This window comes from Lolium rigidum, chromosome 2, assembly GCF_022539505.1.
Source record: "Lolium rigidum isolate FL_2022 chromosome 2, APGP_CSIRO_Lrig_0.1, whole genome shotgun sequence".
Lineage (NCBI taxonomy): Eukaryota > Viridiplantae > Streptophyta > Magnoliopsida > Poales > Poaceae > Lolium > Lolium rigidum.
Genome location: NC_061509.1, coordinates 25389661 through 25405837, shown reverse-complemented (window position 1 = coordinate 25405837; position 16177 = coordinate 25389661). Strand labels below are relative to the sequence as shown.

General features: G+C 45.3%; 1 protein-coding gene across 1 annotated transcript; it reads left to right on the top strand.

Moving 5' to 3' along the window:
• The first annotated feature begins 7497 nt into the window (after positions 1-7497).
• On the top strand, positions 7498-15940 carry LOC124691452 (putative disease resistance protein RGA4). Its single transcript, XM_047224730.1, has 7 exons — positions 7498-7886; positions 8016-8108; positions 8332-9390; positions 11350-13483; positions 14175-15200; positions 15290-15459; positions 15788-15940. The coding sequence occupies exons 3-6, from the start codon at positions 8347-8349 to the stop codon at positions 15418-15420; spliced, it is 4335 nt and encodes a 1444-aa protein (XP_047080686.1). The 5' UTR covers positions 7498-7886; positions 8016-8108; positions 8332-8346; the 3' UTR covers positions 15421-15459; positions 15788-15940.
• The last annotated feature ends 237 nt before the right edge of the window (positions 15941-16177 follow it).

The window sequence follows — 16177 nt, the reverse complement described above, 5'->3', positions numbered from 1 at the left end:
GTTTTCCGCCCCAGCACCCGTCGCTGCCATCTTACGGCGCCGGACCGTTCAACCATACTGCGGTTCCCAGCATTGTCACCATCGCTCCGGCCATCACCATTAAGCTGACCAGCGATAACTACATGTTCTGGCATGCTCAGGTTGGTCCGCTGCTCCGCAGCCATATGTTGATGGGCTATGTTGATGGATCCTTCGTCTGCCCCGACCCTCATGTCGTCGTCAGCCACGCCGGCGGCCTACACCCACAGCCGAACCCGGCGCACCAGCACTGGATTCAGCAGGACCAGGTAATCCTCTCGGGTTTCGTCTCTTCAATGACTGAGGGTGTCTTGGGTATGATCATGTTCGCCGGTACTTCTCGCGAGGCTTGGGAGACCTTGAGTGGCGCTTTTGCGTCGACGTCTATTGCTCGTGCCTCGGCTCTCAGGCAAGAGATGGCTGACTTGAAGAAGGACAACAAGACTATCAATGTCTACTTCCATCAGATGAAGGCACTCTCGGACTCGTTGACTAGTATTGGGATGCCTCTCCGCGATGATGATCGAGTTTATCTCTTCCCTCCTCGCTGGCCTCGGTGAAGAGTATGATGCCCTGTTCGAGGTGGTTAATGCTCGCACCACTTCTATGCAGATTCGGGACCTGTTCGAGGTGGTTAATGCTCGCACCACTCCTATGCAGATTCGGGACCTGTTCTCGCAGCTCCAGGCTACTGAGCAGCGCAAGCTGGCGCAACGCCGCACTCACGGAGGTGCTGCTCACTATCCAGCGGCGCACGCTGCTGCCTCCACTCCCGCCGGACCTGTCGCTGCATGGACTGCTCGTGGCAGCCCCCGGCCCTCTGCTCCACCGCCCAAGACGGCGCCCCCTCCCACGACCCCTAAGCCAACTGCTGGGCGTGGTAGTGTCGTCTGTCAGCTCTGTGGAGTCCCTCGTCACACTGCTTCTCGATGCTACAAACGGTTTAACCGTGACTTTCTCGGCATCGGCAATGATGGGCGCGACACCGAGAAGCAACTCTCCATGGCGATGACTGCCTCCCATGGATCCTCCTCTGGCGCTCCTCAGGTTGCAGACCCGGCATGGTATGCAGATTCTGGCGCCACTCATCACATTACTCATGAGCTGGACAAGCTCACCTCACGAGAGCCCTACCACGGCACCGACCAGGTTCACACAACCAATGGTTCAGGTATGCGCATTCATAATATTGGTCATGCTATTTTACCTACTCCATCCTCTAGGTCTCTAGCCCTTAATCGTGTCCTTCATGTTCCTAAAGCAACTCACAATTTGTTATCTATGAGTAAACTTTCACCTGATAATAATGTATTCATTGAACTTCATCCTCATGATATTTTTGTTAAGGACCGGGACACGCGGGCACCCATTCTTAGAGGTCGTTGCAGTGGTGGTCTCTATGAGATTAAAGCTCCTGTCATCAAGCAAGCACTTAGCAGTGTCAAGGTGTCTCGTGATATGTGGCATCGTCGTTTAGGACATCCAGCATTACAAGTCGTTCAACATGTTCTTCGTAGTCATGAATTACCATCCCTCCATGAGTCCAATAAAATTGAGTCAATTTGTGATGCCTGTCAGCAAGGGAAGAGTCATCAGTTACCTTTCTCATTGTCTACTCGTGTAACAAAGTTTCCATTAGAGATTATTTATTCTGATGTGTGGGGTCCTGCACAACCATCTGTTAGTGGACATCGTTTTTATGTGAGTTTTGTTGATGCTTATAGTCGTTTCACTTGGCTCTATCTTCTTAAGCATAAATCTGATGTCTATGATGTGTTTCTCCAGTTTCAGAACCATGTTGAACGCCTGTTAAATCGCAAAATTATTCATGTTCAAACTGATTGGGGGAGAGTATGAGAAACTTCATCCCTTCTTTCATAATTTGGGTATCTCACACCGCGTGTCTTGTCCTCACACTCATCAACAGAATGGCACTGCCGAGCGTAAGCACCGTCACATTGTTGAAACCGGTCTTACCTTGCTTGCTCATGGGTCTGTCCCTTTATGCTATTGGAGTGATGCGTTTGCTACTGCTTGTTTTCTTATCAACAGGCTTCCTAGCCGCACCATCGACATGAAAACTCCTCTTGAGCGTCTTCTTAAGGAAACACCTGACTACACCTTTTTTAAGGTGTTTGGCTGTGCTTGTTGGCCTCATCTTAGACCATATAATAATCACAAACTTGAGTTCCGATCCAAGAAATGTGTATTTTTGGGTTATAGCTCTCTTCATAAAGGATACAAGTGTCTCCATGTTCCTTCCAATAGAGTCTATATATCGCGGGATGTCATCTTCGACGAGAATGTGTTCCCATTCGTTAACTTGCCCAACTCACATACACTGCCACCTATATCGGAGTCTTCCTTACTTTCAGCTGACCAATTTATGGATAATGCACATGCCTCGCCGTTGCTTGCTAACCATGGTGCAGGTACTGGACGCGGTGGTCGATTGGAAATTTTAATCTCGCCCACACCGCCGCGGGACGTAGATCATCATCCTTCAAATCTGCATGGCTTGCTGCCCATGCATGGCTCCTCCTCGGGCTGCGTGCAGCCAAGCCTCTCTTCAGCACCTCCTGGCTCTGCCTCGGGCTGCGTTGAGCCATGCAGTGGCTTGGCTGGTGGCTCAGCTGGCTTGGCCTCGGGCTGCGTGCCCGCATGCACGGAGCCTCCGTCCGTGCCCACGAATCCTGCTGCAGCTGCCACGGACGTGGATGGCCTGCGCATGCAAGCTGCTAATCGCATGCAAGTTGCTAATCGCATGCATGCTGCTACTCCCATGCGTGCTGATGTGCCTCTGGTGTCTGCGTCGCGCGATCTCGGCAGCGTTCTGCCAACGACGCCCGTACTTTCTTCTGCTGCGCGCGACGACCGCACTTCTGGGCAGTCTCCTCCTGGCCCATCACTGGTGTCCCCTGTCTCCCAGGCAGCGACACAGCCGGTCTCCTTGCCCACGACACCTGTTTCTTCGGAAGCAGCAGCTCCGTCCGTTCCATCAACAACAGCCGCCGACTCCACTTCGTCTGCTGCTACTGTTCCTCCACCGACTGGCCCTATAACACGTCTGCGTCGAGGTATTAAATAGCCTAAGCAGCGCACAGATGGTACAGTTGCTTGGAATTGTGTTCTCTGCGTCGAAGCATACCCATGAACCCCGGGACTATAAAGAAGCTCTACGCCTTCCTCACTGGCGCGATGCTATGGAGGCTGAATTTTCCGCCCTACAGGATAATGGTACTTGGCGACTCGTTCCCCCTGTTTCTGGCGTTAATCTGATTGATTCACGGTGGGTCTTTAAGGTAAAGCTTCATGATGACGGCTCTATTGAGAGATACAAGGCACGTTTAGTTGCGAAAGGCTACAAACAGCGATATGGTCTTGACTATGACGAGACTTTCATCCCTGTGGTGAAACCTCCTACCGTTCGGTTATTACTTGCTATGGCTCTTTCTCACTGATGGCACCTTCGTCAGCTTGATATTCAGAATGCCTTTCTCCATGATTTTCTAGATGAGGAGGTTTATATGAGGCAACCTCCTGGCTTTGTTGATTCTGCTAAACCGGATCATTACTGCAGACTTGTCAAATCACTCTATGGCCTCAAGCAGGCTCCTCGTGCTTGGCACGCCTGTCTCAGTTCGGTTCTTGGTGCTTTGGGGTTTTCCCCGTCAGTGGCAGATACGTCCTTATTTATTCTTCGTCGTCGGGATGTTACCATTTACCTGTTGGTCTATGTTGATGACATCATTGTTCTCAGCTCACTGGAGGCTGCTATTCCCAGGTTGATTGGTCAGCTTCGGTCTGAGTTCTCTGTGAAGGATCTTGGTGCTCTACATTATTTTCTGGGTATAGAAGTGTCATCGCCCTCCACTGGCCATCTTCTTCTTCAACAGCGTAAGTATGCTTTGGAGCTTCTTGCTCGCGCTGGTATGTTGAAGTGTACTCCAGTGACTACTCCTATGGCGTCCTCTGAACGCCTGTGCAGCTCGGATGATGATGCTCTTTCTTTTAAGGAGGCCACTCAGTACCGCAGTATTGTTGGTGGTCTTCAATACCTCACAGTGACACGACCGGATTTATCCTTTGTGGTCAATAAGGTCTGCCAATTCCTTCATGAGCCTCGAACGCCTCATTGGTCTGCTGTCAAGCGGATCCTTCGCTATGTACGTCACACCATTCAGTGTGGCTTGCTTTTTCGGTCTTCCTCCTCTACACTACTTTCGGCATTTTTCGATGCTGATTGGGCTGGCAATATGGATGATCGGCGATCCACGGGGGGATATGCTATCTTTTATGGAGGAAATTTGATCGCCTGGAGTGCACGGAAACAGTCTACTGTCTCGAGATCGAGTACGGAGTCTGAGTATAAAGCTCTTGGTGATGCTACAGCTGAGCTGATCTGGGTACAGTCCTTGTTGCGTGAGCTTGGTGTCACTCAAGGTCGACCTCCAGTCTTGTGGTGTGACAATATTAGTGCAACTTACTTGTCATCCAATCCAGTGTTTCATGCAAGGACCAAGCATATTGAAGTGGACTTCCATTTTGTTCGTGAGCAGGTGTCTCGAAAGCAACTTCAGATTCGGTTTATCTCTTCAAAGGATCAAGTTGCTGACATCTTCACTAAACCTCTCCCTTTACCTTTGTATGAGCATTGTAAGCGCAATCTCAATCTTTCACTAGTTGAGATTGAGGGAGGGTGTTAGAATAGACAGACGTATACACTACGTATACGTATAGAACTCTTTTGTAACCGTATTTTATACTAATATATAATGAGAAGATCCCTACCCGACGAGGCACGTCGGGACGCACAGTTACGTTTCTTTCAGCGGAGAGTGAGAGGCAGCGGCAGAGACGAGAGGAAGAGGAGCGACGTAGGGGACGAGAGGGAGAGCACCCACCCGTTGCTGAGAAGAGAGGGAGATGAGCGGCGGGGAGAGGAGAGCGAGAGGGAGAGGAGCAGCGACGGAGACGAGAGGGAGAGGGAGCGTCGGGTGAGAAAATAGTTTTTTTCGTTCGCTACGTTGATGCGTTCCTCCAGATTCGACCGATTTGATCGAATGAGTTCGTTTCACATATTAGAGGTATGTTCCGGTCTGGGGAAAGACTTGGTTCCGTTCCTTCTATATAACCGAATACAAGAATGGCTGCTAGGTGCGGAACCGTCGCATTCCATTCAACCTAATTCTAGAACCGAACACACACTTACATAATATGTAGGTATATATAAGAAGTAATATACTACACTTCACAGTTATTCGGCCGAAAGCTTCAACTTTTCCCTATGTTACTGGGAAGAGATTTGGTGTCCAAGATTTGGTGCACATGGACACCCGTGATCACTTTATTCAACAAAATGAAAATCATATTTATAAAATTTAAAAATTGCTGAAAAAAAATCATGATGCAGCCCGTAATGTATCTCACAAACATGCAAATTTTCAGTTGAAAACATTGTGATGTTTGGGCTACACAAAAATGACAAAAATATAGATTTGAGCATAGTGATTTCAAATCTCTAAAAAGACAGACTTTGTTATTTTTGCGTAGCCTAAAATATAAAACATTTGAAATTGAGATTTTACACGTACGTTAGTCGGATATATCATGAGTTACTTTTAATTTTTGTTTCATAATTTTCTGAAGCCTATGAATATAAATTTTCAATTTTTTTAATATGCCGAGAGCACTGGTGCTCGGGAGCCAAAGTAACTTTCCGATATATTATTCAACTACAAAATATGTGTCTATCATGCATATTTTGGAAGAAGTGATGTATACAGTCGGTCTTGTCACTGCTTGCTTGTTAATATTAGAAGTGGCATCAGTTGTACTGTTCAGCAGCTAGCTGCCAACTAACAGATCAGTCTGATGAACAATTCATGCGTGCATGCCCTGATGATTTAGAGCATCTTCAATTGGATTCCTAAAGTGTTCCTCAAACGGCGCTGGATCAAACGTTTGGGGGACGTGTTTTGTTCGTGTCGCGTTTGGGGGACGCCGCTTTCCAGCTGAGTCCCCCAAACACCGAATATTCCACAAACTAATACATAATTTAGAACATGGGGTTTACACAAACTAACACATAGTTAGGCACATGGTTTTACACAAACTAATACATAGTTTGGAACATCGTTTACACAAACTAATACATAGTTTGAACCATGGTTGACACAAATTGAACATTGCAAAATAACGAAACCTAACTAGTGATGGCATCGTAGATTTCGTGTGTCCGCTGCCAAGAAAGAACACTCGCAGGCACACACAATCACCCAAACTGGAAAATCCAGCTGGTGACGGTACCCTTGTTGGTTCTTTCAAGGAAGAACAACCAGAAACCTTCGAAACAACACTCAGTTGTCGTCCTCATCGGTGCTGTCACCGTGGTAGTGCCTGCGGCAACGCGTCTCGTCGAACACCTTGACGCTCATGTCGCGCTCGCCAAGGTAGGAGAACATGAGCATGAAGTCGGCTTGGAGGTGGTGGTAGCGCGCGAACTTCTCCCAGCCGGTGTGGAGGTACATCTTGCCGCGCGCGTCGAAGATCACATTCACAATCCACCGGCAGCAGCCGCAGGCAGCCTCCCACAGATCCAGCGAGGCCGGCTCATCACCGGCGACGAAGTCGGCGAACTTGTTCGGCAGCCTCTAGATGCCGAGTTGGTCGCCCTTGAGGACGACGACAAACTCGAACAACACTTCCCGCTCCTCCTCCTGCAGGTCCGATGATGAAGACGACGGCGTCGCAGGCGACAGCGAGCGTGCAGCTCTGCCACGGCCACGACCACGACCACGGCCGCAACCTCGACCTCCGCCTCTACTAGACATGGCGTCGACTCTTGAGATGGTGACGGCTAGGGTTGGGGAGAGAGGCGCTAGGATTTGTGTATGAGGGACGATGAGAGGTCACCCTTTTTATAAGCCGGAGGGAGTCGGGGGAGCGGTGGCGCTTATTAACGCCTGCACGCAGAGCTAGGCGCGATGAGACGCTTCGCTGCGCCTCTGCGGGAACTGCACTGTCGCTGCGCGCCAATAACTTCCGTCGCGAGGTAGGCGACGGTTAGGTTAAACTTGAATGTACCGCTGACGCGTCGGTCCCGCCACGCCTCGCCTCGCTTTTCGCTGTGTCCGACGTCCCCCGAGCGTCCCCTGTGTAGCGGGAACAGGCTTGGGGTGCCGGACACCTTATTGGGCCGCACCGGATAAAAAGAGCCTTTGGGGACGCGACTGGAGATGCTCTTACACTTGATTAAAGCTAGTGCGCGGCATCTTTTGTTGCCATGTACGTCGCTGTCCATCACAACCGAACAAGGCTCAACACGTCATTTAATTTGCGGAAAAAGCATGCACGGGTGGTAGGGTATGGTTGATGACAACCTAGATTTTATAATTATTGAGACTAAGACTGGTTACCGAAAATATTCGCATACATGGCTTTGCTTGCATCGAGTGAGCATCCAACATATATACTTGGCTTTGCTTGCATCTATCCTTCAAGAATGGCATTCTTTCATGGTGTGATCATCCAACATATATACTTGGCTTTGCTTTGCAGCTATCCTTCAAGAATGGCATTCTTGCATGGTGTGAGCATCCAACATATATACTTGGCTTTGCTTGCATGTATCCTTCAAGAATGCATTCTTGAAGGTAATTTTCGATCCCTCTGTTCAGCTGGCTTTGCTTGCATCTATCCATCAGTCGCATCTGACTTTCTGATAAATCTAGCTCTAGTATCCATTAATATAGCGTCATTAGTGGAAATAGCATGCGGATGGCCTGCCCTTCACTAGTACGAGTTCGACGCAGATGAGAGCTACATCAGGACTCAACATCCATTCATCCATCCATACATTCTTGAAGGTTATCTTGGATCCCTCTCTCTTCAGCTGGCTTTGCTTGCATTAATCGATATAAGTAGCTTTTGCATATTTTGTATGCTTCTCATGCTTATAAATAAGAACTCGCCTGTCCCTCAACTAATCATGTCAGATATTCAAGCGGTTGTGCACTGTCCTTCTTATTCAACGGTACGAGCTTTGATCCAAAGGAGCTTGAGCAGGACCCAACCATCCGTCATTTAAGGTAATTTTGGATCGCTCTCTTCAACTGCGTTTGCTTGCATCTATGGATATAAGTAGCTTTTGCCTACTTTTTTTTGTTGTTGCTCATGCTTATAAATTACAACCCGCGTCTTCCTCATGTAATCATCTTATAAATTCCAGTGGTTCCCCTTTCTTCATCTTTTTTCTGGTACTATTTAGCTACACCGAGTGCTTGAGATGATATTGTTTTATCTTCGATACAGGAAAACATAGCAAAAATGGCGATGGTCCTCGATGCTTTTGCATCCTATGTGCAAAACATGCTAACCGAGATGGCAAACGAAGAGGTGCACATGCTGCTCGGAGTTAGAGAGGAGATCGAAAAGATGGACATCAAGCTTGGGGACCTCAAGAACTTCCTCGCCGATGCTGATAGGAGAAACATCACTCATAAGACCGTGCAAGCGTGGGTGGCAGAGCTCAAGCATGCCATGTATGAAGCAGCTGACATCCTCGACCTATGCCAACTCAAAGCCATGGAGCAAGGTCAATCAACCATAGATGTGGGGTGCTTCAACCGCTTGCTCTTTTGCATGCGGAATCCAGCCCATGCCCACAAAATCGGCACCCGCATCAAGGAGCTCAATAAGAAGCTTGGCACCATCAAAGAGCGAGGCGATGCTTTCAACTTTATCAATCTTAGTTCGTATGAGGATCGTAATAGCAGGGTGCATGCCTCTCATTCTGGTATTCGCAGCAGCCGTGAGACGTCAGGGGAATTTGATCGGTCGGGTGTAGTCGGCGAGAAGATCGAAGAAGACACACGAGCAATCTTTGATATCATGCTGACTGAAAAGGAGGGCAACGCCAACATCATGGTGGTAGCCATTGTTGGGGTCGGCGGAATTGGTAAAACCACTCTTGCACAGAAGGTATTCAAAGATGAAACCGTTAATGCCGAGTTCGACAAGACAATATGGTTGAGCGTCAACCAGAACTTTGACAAGGTTGAGCTGATCAAGACAGTCATTACACTAGCCGGAGGAGAATACGGTGGTGGAACGGCGTTGGCTGTGCTTCAGCCAATCCTTACTGCCACCGTGAAAGGAAAGAAGCTATTTATAGTGATGGATGATGTGTGGATCCCCACAGCATGCAGCGATGTGTTTGGAAGTCACTTGGCTAATGTCGTTGCTCAAGGTAGCCGAATCCTCGTCACTACTAGAGATGAAAGAGTTGCTCGAGGGATGAAAGCTATGCTTCCCTACCACCGCGTCGACAAGTTAGAGGAGGATGATGGCTGGTCCTTGCTAAAGAATCAGGTACTTAACAAAACTCAAAGCATCTTTCAGAAAGGCTAGTTTTTAGCTTAACTTGGAGTAAATATATACTATTAGCGCACTTTTTATGTGTTTGCTTTGTGAATACAAGACGGATCCATACCACACATGGACACTATAGCTTTCATCCCTCGAGCAACTCTTTCATCTTAGTAGTAACAAGGATTCGGCTACTATAGGCATGCCACAACACGTGCACACAACCTCTATAAACAATAAGTAAATAAGGCATTATATTATGAACATAGACATCAATTTAGGGGTTGATCAAGTGCAAAACTTGACTCCTCCGCAACTAAATTCTATCGTTTTACAGGCTAGATTTTTTTTGAAATGGAAAAAATCTAGATTTTATGTTGGTAGTAAAGTTATTCATAAATTTGGGTTAAAGTTTCCAAAAAAAAAAATTCTTCTTTCTTTTAGGTGTTTTAAATATATCTAATCGCCATCTAAAACGGAAATCCATTTTTTTGTTAACTAGTGATATGGTTTAAATGCAAGAAACTAGCAAGGTGAGTGATGCTTTTGGCTTTTGGAGGCATATGCTTCCTTTATTTTGAAATGCATCTTTAATACATTTTAAAATGTGAAAAATGCAAATGAAAAATTTACGTGTACGTCTTCACATGCTACATGCCCACAAGTATTTTAATGGAAAAAAATCGACCTGTCGTTTGAGCTGCGTAAAAAAGACAAAAATTTTGTGCTAAAAATAAGATTTTTTGTGAGACATGTTTTGTCTTGGCCCAAAGAAAATATTGTTCTTTACGTAACTGTACGGATGCCTATAGGTTATCGAGATGTACGTATGAAGTTTTTTGTAGAATTTTCTTTAACAATTAGAAATATAGTTTTTGGAGAAAAGAGCATATAAACCTCGGAGCAAAATTAATTTTTCGGTATTGTTCTTCTATCATGCTCACAGATACACTATCAGCCAGACAAACTCTGTTGTGTGCGGCTGGAGCATGAAGCTGTCAGAGGGAGGTCCCATGTAGAACTAAACCATTAACTAGCCTGTGTCGCTCTAAGGCTCTGTCCGACAGGGAACCAATTACCACGGGATCTGAGTGGAATGTGCGTCACTCTAATCCGTGACCGGTTCAAACCCTCTCTATACTAATCCCATTCACAAAATCTGACCGTTCGGTTCTAATAGTACTAATATGACTAGTAATTGTCTATCAAACATGCTTTTGGTGTTTACTTCGTAATTGTTCACACACCGATTGAAAACTTCAAAATGAGGGGTTATAGTCAGATGGTGTGCTTTGACCGTGACCTCACCATTTCCACTGACACGACCTGCACCAGTACTACTGTTTTGCGCTCACAGATCATGGCACATTTCTGTACTGGAAATTCTCATGTATGGCGTGCTGCAAATACAACTTCAGAAAAAATGCATTGACAAAAAAATTATACATATTTGAAAAATATATTCCACCATGTGTTAATTATGTCAATGTATTTCAAGAAAAATATCATTTTAACTTGTGTATTTATATTACATATTTCCAAAAACTGATAAACATATTTTTATTAAACTTTTAAAAATATTCGAAAAATACTATTTCTAAAAATTGTGAATATGTGACTAGTATGTACCATATTCCGATGTAGAGTAAATTAGGAATCAATACAATAATATGAATTTTCCCTAAAATAATACCATAATATGAATGACCACATGCCGAGCTAACTCGCTATTTTAATGAGCTTGAACGAGTGGCAGAATTCCAGCCTGATCCCTGATACCAATTCATTCAAATGACAAATATATGTAGGTAGTGCATTATTAACTAGTCTGTCATTAGTTTTTTTTTTCTATAGGAGCTTATTGTAGCTAAAATTGAATTGACACTACGCTAGCATACCACTATTTTTTCTCTTAAGGCAAACAAGTCATTATTGCTTCTTGTTTTTATTAAATTTCGGCAGATAGTCTCTTGTGAAACAGATGGACATGAAATTGATACACTCAAAGATATTGGGATACAAATTGTGGCAAAATGTGATGGTTTACCTCTTGCTATCAAAGTACTGGGAGGACTCTTGTGTCAGAAAGAAAAAAAACACCATGAGTGGAAAATGGTTCTGGATGACTCTATATGGTCGGTCAATGAAATGCCTGAAGAGCTAAACCATGCAGTATATTTAAGCTATGAAGATTTGCCTTCTTGCATCAAACAATGCCTACTATACTACTCCCTTATTCCTAAAACTGCAACGTTTTATATAGATGACATTGTTGGCATGTGGATTGGTGAAGGATTTCTTCACGGAACCTCAGACAACTTGGAAGACGTAGGAACCAAGTACTATAAAGAGCTTATAGTGAGAAACCTTATAGAGCCAAATGCACGGTACTTGGATCAATCTGTTTGCACAATGCATGATATTGTTCGCTCATTTGCTCAATTTGTGTCTAGAGATGAGGCGCTAGTGGCTCACAGTGGAGAAACTAATATTGGAAGTAAACTTAGTGCACACAAGTTTCTTCGGTTATCCCTAGAGAGCAAATCATCAGAGTCAGATGGGTTAGACTGGAGTTCTTTACAGACACAAACAATATTGAGAACACTAATATTAGTTGGCCATATAAATATGAATTCTGCAGATTTGTTGGCCAATTTTCCAAGTTTAAGAACTCTATATGCAGCTTCAACTGGGGTTGGTGAATTGGCTGAATCTTTGCATGAGTTCAAGCACTTGAGGTACTTGTCCTTGGAGTACTCTGATATAACTTCTCTACCGGATAACCTTGGAAAGCTGAAATTCTTGCAGTTCATTAACCTTTATAAATGCGAGCAATTTGTGGAACTTCCTCATAGCATTGTACAGTTAAGTCAGCTAAGGCATCTTCGAATGGGTGGTACAAGTATATCTGGCATATCTAGGGGGCTTTGTGTTCTAACAAATTTGAGGAGCCTAATTGGATTTCCAGCAATAGAGGATGGTGATTGGTGCAGTTTGGAAGAGTTGGGCCCTCTTTATCAGCTCACTCAAATTGGACTACTGGGATTGGAGAATGTAACTGCACCATCATCTGCAGCAAAGGCAAAGCTTGGCGAGAAGGTGCATCTTACCACCATAGAATTAAGCTGGCACGTTAGACTGGGAGATGATGGGAAGATTACAGAGGAAGAGAAAGAAAATACCGAGAAGGTGATTGATGAGCTGTGTCCTCCGCCCAACATAGATTTTCTTTCCATCGCAGGGTATTTTGGCCGACGGCTCCCAACATGGATGATGTCATCATCAGTTGTGTCGCTCAAGATCTTGAGGATTCTTATGATTGAAGATCTGGTTTGTTGCACAGTACTTCCCAATGGCCTGTGTCAACTCCCGTACTTGGAGTTCATTCAGATCGACCGCGCTCCAGCCATTAAACGCGTTGGACTTGAATTCATGCGGTCCAACCATCACCAAAGTCTGGGTCCTTCCCATTTGACAGTTGCGTTTCCTAAAGTGCATCAGATGAATTTAATAGAGATGGTGGAATGGGAGGAGTGGGACTGGGTGGAGGCAGTGCAAGCTTTTCCTGTCTTGCGGGAACTTGTGATACAGTCCTGCAAAGTGACTAGTCTTCCTCCTGGCCTATCCTCCCAGGCAAGTTCTTTAAATAAATTAGATATAGGGTATGTCAAGGCTCTCACATATGTAGAGAACTTTCCTACCCTGATCAGGCTGGAGGTAGATACACTTCCTGATCTGAAGATGATCACTAATCTTGGCGGATTGAAAATACTAATCATCAAAGACTGCCCAAAGCTAAAGGTGCTAGAGGGTGTTCCCGCACTCCAGACGCTCTTGCTCAACGATGGAGACATGGAGACACTCCCGGAATATATGGGATGTATAAATCCAGGGTGTTTGGAGCTACACTGCAGCCTAGCGTTGCTCTATTCCATAGCCGCGGGACCATCTGGCCATGAATGGGACAAGTTCAGCCACATTGAGCGTGTGAAGGCATATGCACGTGAAGGAAATATGGTAAAGAAATGGTATGTCTTGTACACAACCAACCCCTACAACTTGGAGACAAATGTCAGCCGCTCTTTCATGTCTACAGGTAAATTAGCATGGCCCGCTTATCTTAATTTATCCGTTTGTTGTCTGTTTTCTTACTTTCATTTGATTTTTTATATACTCTATACATTCTCATTCTCCATTCCCCTTGAATGAGTTGTAAAGTCCTATCCAACTGTTTGTCAAATTAAAATGAGTCAGTTTATCCCGTAAAGGCATTACAGTCCAAGTCTGACTGACCAATCCTTCCTCTGACTGAGGGCTATCTGCTAGGGCCGCCGCAGCCGTGCTCGCACATGGTCCCCTTGAATGTGGAGTACTACTCTGCACAATAGTCGACCAAGCTGTCTGTTAGGGGACAGTGGACAGCGCTGAACGACCCCACGTGACAAAAACATGTGGCCGTCGTTACAGACGCGACCCACTCTTTGCCGCCGACAACTGGCGACTCCAGCCCATTGGCGGCAGGCGTGGCGACCAACACGGGGGGGGGGGAGTAAGGATGGGGGCAGTACTTTCTTATTTGTTTTCACTTCATCATGTTGCTAATTAGCCATTGTTCTCACTGGTTCGCTAAGTTACACGAATATTAAAAATGAAGAGTGATAGCTGTGATAATTAAAGCTTAGATGTGATTTCTGGATTTCACTATTTTAACCCTGTCAGAGTTGACCTCTTGCCTTGCTAGTTATGGATTGCATGTGTAACCACTTTTACATTTTGTGCTTATACAGGATCCTTGTCTTGTTTTGAGGACGAGCAAAGATTTGAGTATGTATTCAAAATGACAAGAAAAACCTTTAGCTACATCTGCAGCTTGGTGTTTGGTCCGTCAATGGAAGATATGAACAGCTACACATTTATTGACGCGAGGGTGTTGTGTTTAGAGGATCGAGTGGCCATTGCTCTGAGAAGGTTGTACTCTAGTGAGCCATCAGAGACCTTGGGATCCTCTGTTGGTGTGAGCAAGTCAACCGTCTTGTTGGTAGCTGAGAAGTTCGTTGATGCTGTGCTGAAGCGAGCAGCGCACCACTTGAGTTGGCCAAACTCCAGCAAAAAAGATGAGATCAAATCCACGTTTGGTAAGATCCACAATCTGCATAACTGTTGCGGTGTTATATGTACAACTCATATCCCATTTGGACAAAACTGCTACCATGCTGGGGAGAATGGCCGGATTCTGATGCAAGCTGTGATTGATCCAAAGATGAGGATCATGGACCTTGGGTTGGGTTCGATGGATAGCATTACCCAGTTAAGCATTTTTCATGACTCAACACTCTTCAAGGAGTGCGAGAAGGGTGGTTGGCTGAATGGTAGCAAGCTAAAGGTAGCATCAGATGGATCAGAGGTAGGGGAATACTTAATTGGCGATGAAGGATACCCTCTTCTCCCCTGGCTACTCACACCATACCAGGAAGAAAACCTCTCAGACTCCAAGGCGGAGTTCAACAGAAGACACTCTGCAGCCACAACCTGGGCGCAGAAGGCGCTGTCGATGCTCCAAGAAAAATGGAAGTGCCTGCAGGAAGATGTGTGGTGGCCGGAAAATCTGCAAGCTAGATTTAAGATGATCCAAGCGTGCTGCAGGTTGCATAACATAGTCATAGATATGGAAGATGATGCAGAGATGCCGAGCGCTAACGCTAAGCATTGGAATTACAAACGGAAAGTGCGCCTGGTAGCAAATGAGGATGCTGTTAGGGCGAGGGATATGTTGTCGCAGTACTTCTTGACCAGCAGGTCATCTGAAGCAGGAAGTGGGTTAACACGACTTTCCTTACATCTTAGTTTGTTCGTTTGGTCTACTCTTTCCACTAATTTCTCATATTTATTTGTTCCTGTTTAGTCTGCCCAGCGGATGCAGTATTGGACCCTGAAGTAGCTGCATCGGGCGCAGGGGATGAAGACAAGGAACAAGAAGCACAAACAAGAACAGCAGACGAAGTAGACAATGATATCCAGGATATCATTGTCTAAAGACACTTTTTGCTGCCACATCCCTCAGCTTCATTCTAGGTACTACTGCTAGCGCTCTGCTTCAAGTTTTATTATTCTCTCCATCCAGCTATATCGGTATCTCACAGTTCGCTTCTTCTTGGTTTGTTCTTTTGATACGGCACCCAATGGTACTGAGAAACTTTAACTTGATAACTCTCTTGGATTAACTGATGGTTATGTATTTCTTATGTCTTGGGCATTGCTTTAACTGAGGGTTCATTAAATAGCATATGTGATTTGGAAAATAAAGTTATTAGCCATAGCATGCATGAAACTGCAAAATCATGACATGTTAAACCCTGGTTCATGGTCGTGTATCTGATACAATTAAAACCTTGGTGATCAGGTGAAAGGGAAACCTACATCCTACTAGTTGGAGCTTTTGAATGCATGAATCCAGAGCAGCCCACCCAGCGGAGCCAAAGACTACTTTGATGCTGCAAGTTCAAGTTCAAATTTCATTAATTTTGGTCATCTATTTGGCGGAGACAAGTGCCATGTAACCTGTACTTTATTTATGACTTTTTATGTGCTGAAAAAACGACAATGTAGCGTAGATGCAGGAAGACTATTTGATATTTCCATTCATCAGTTGATACAAACTAAATAGTTTGCAAACATAATAGTAGCAGGGAATGATGCATGCGTATGACATGTGTATGTTTGGGCCAGCAACCTCGTTCAATGCAAAATAGCAAGATAGATTCACTTGTCTACTATGGTAGCTCAAACTTGT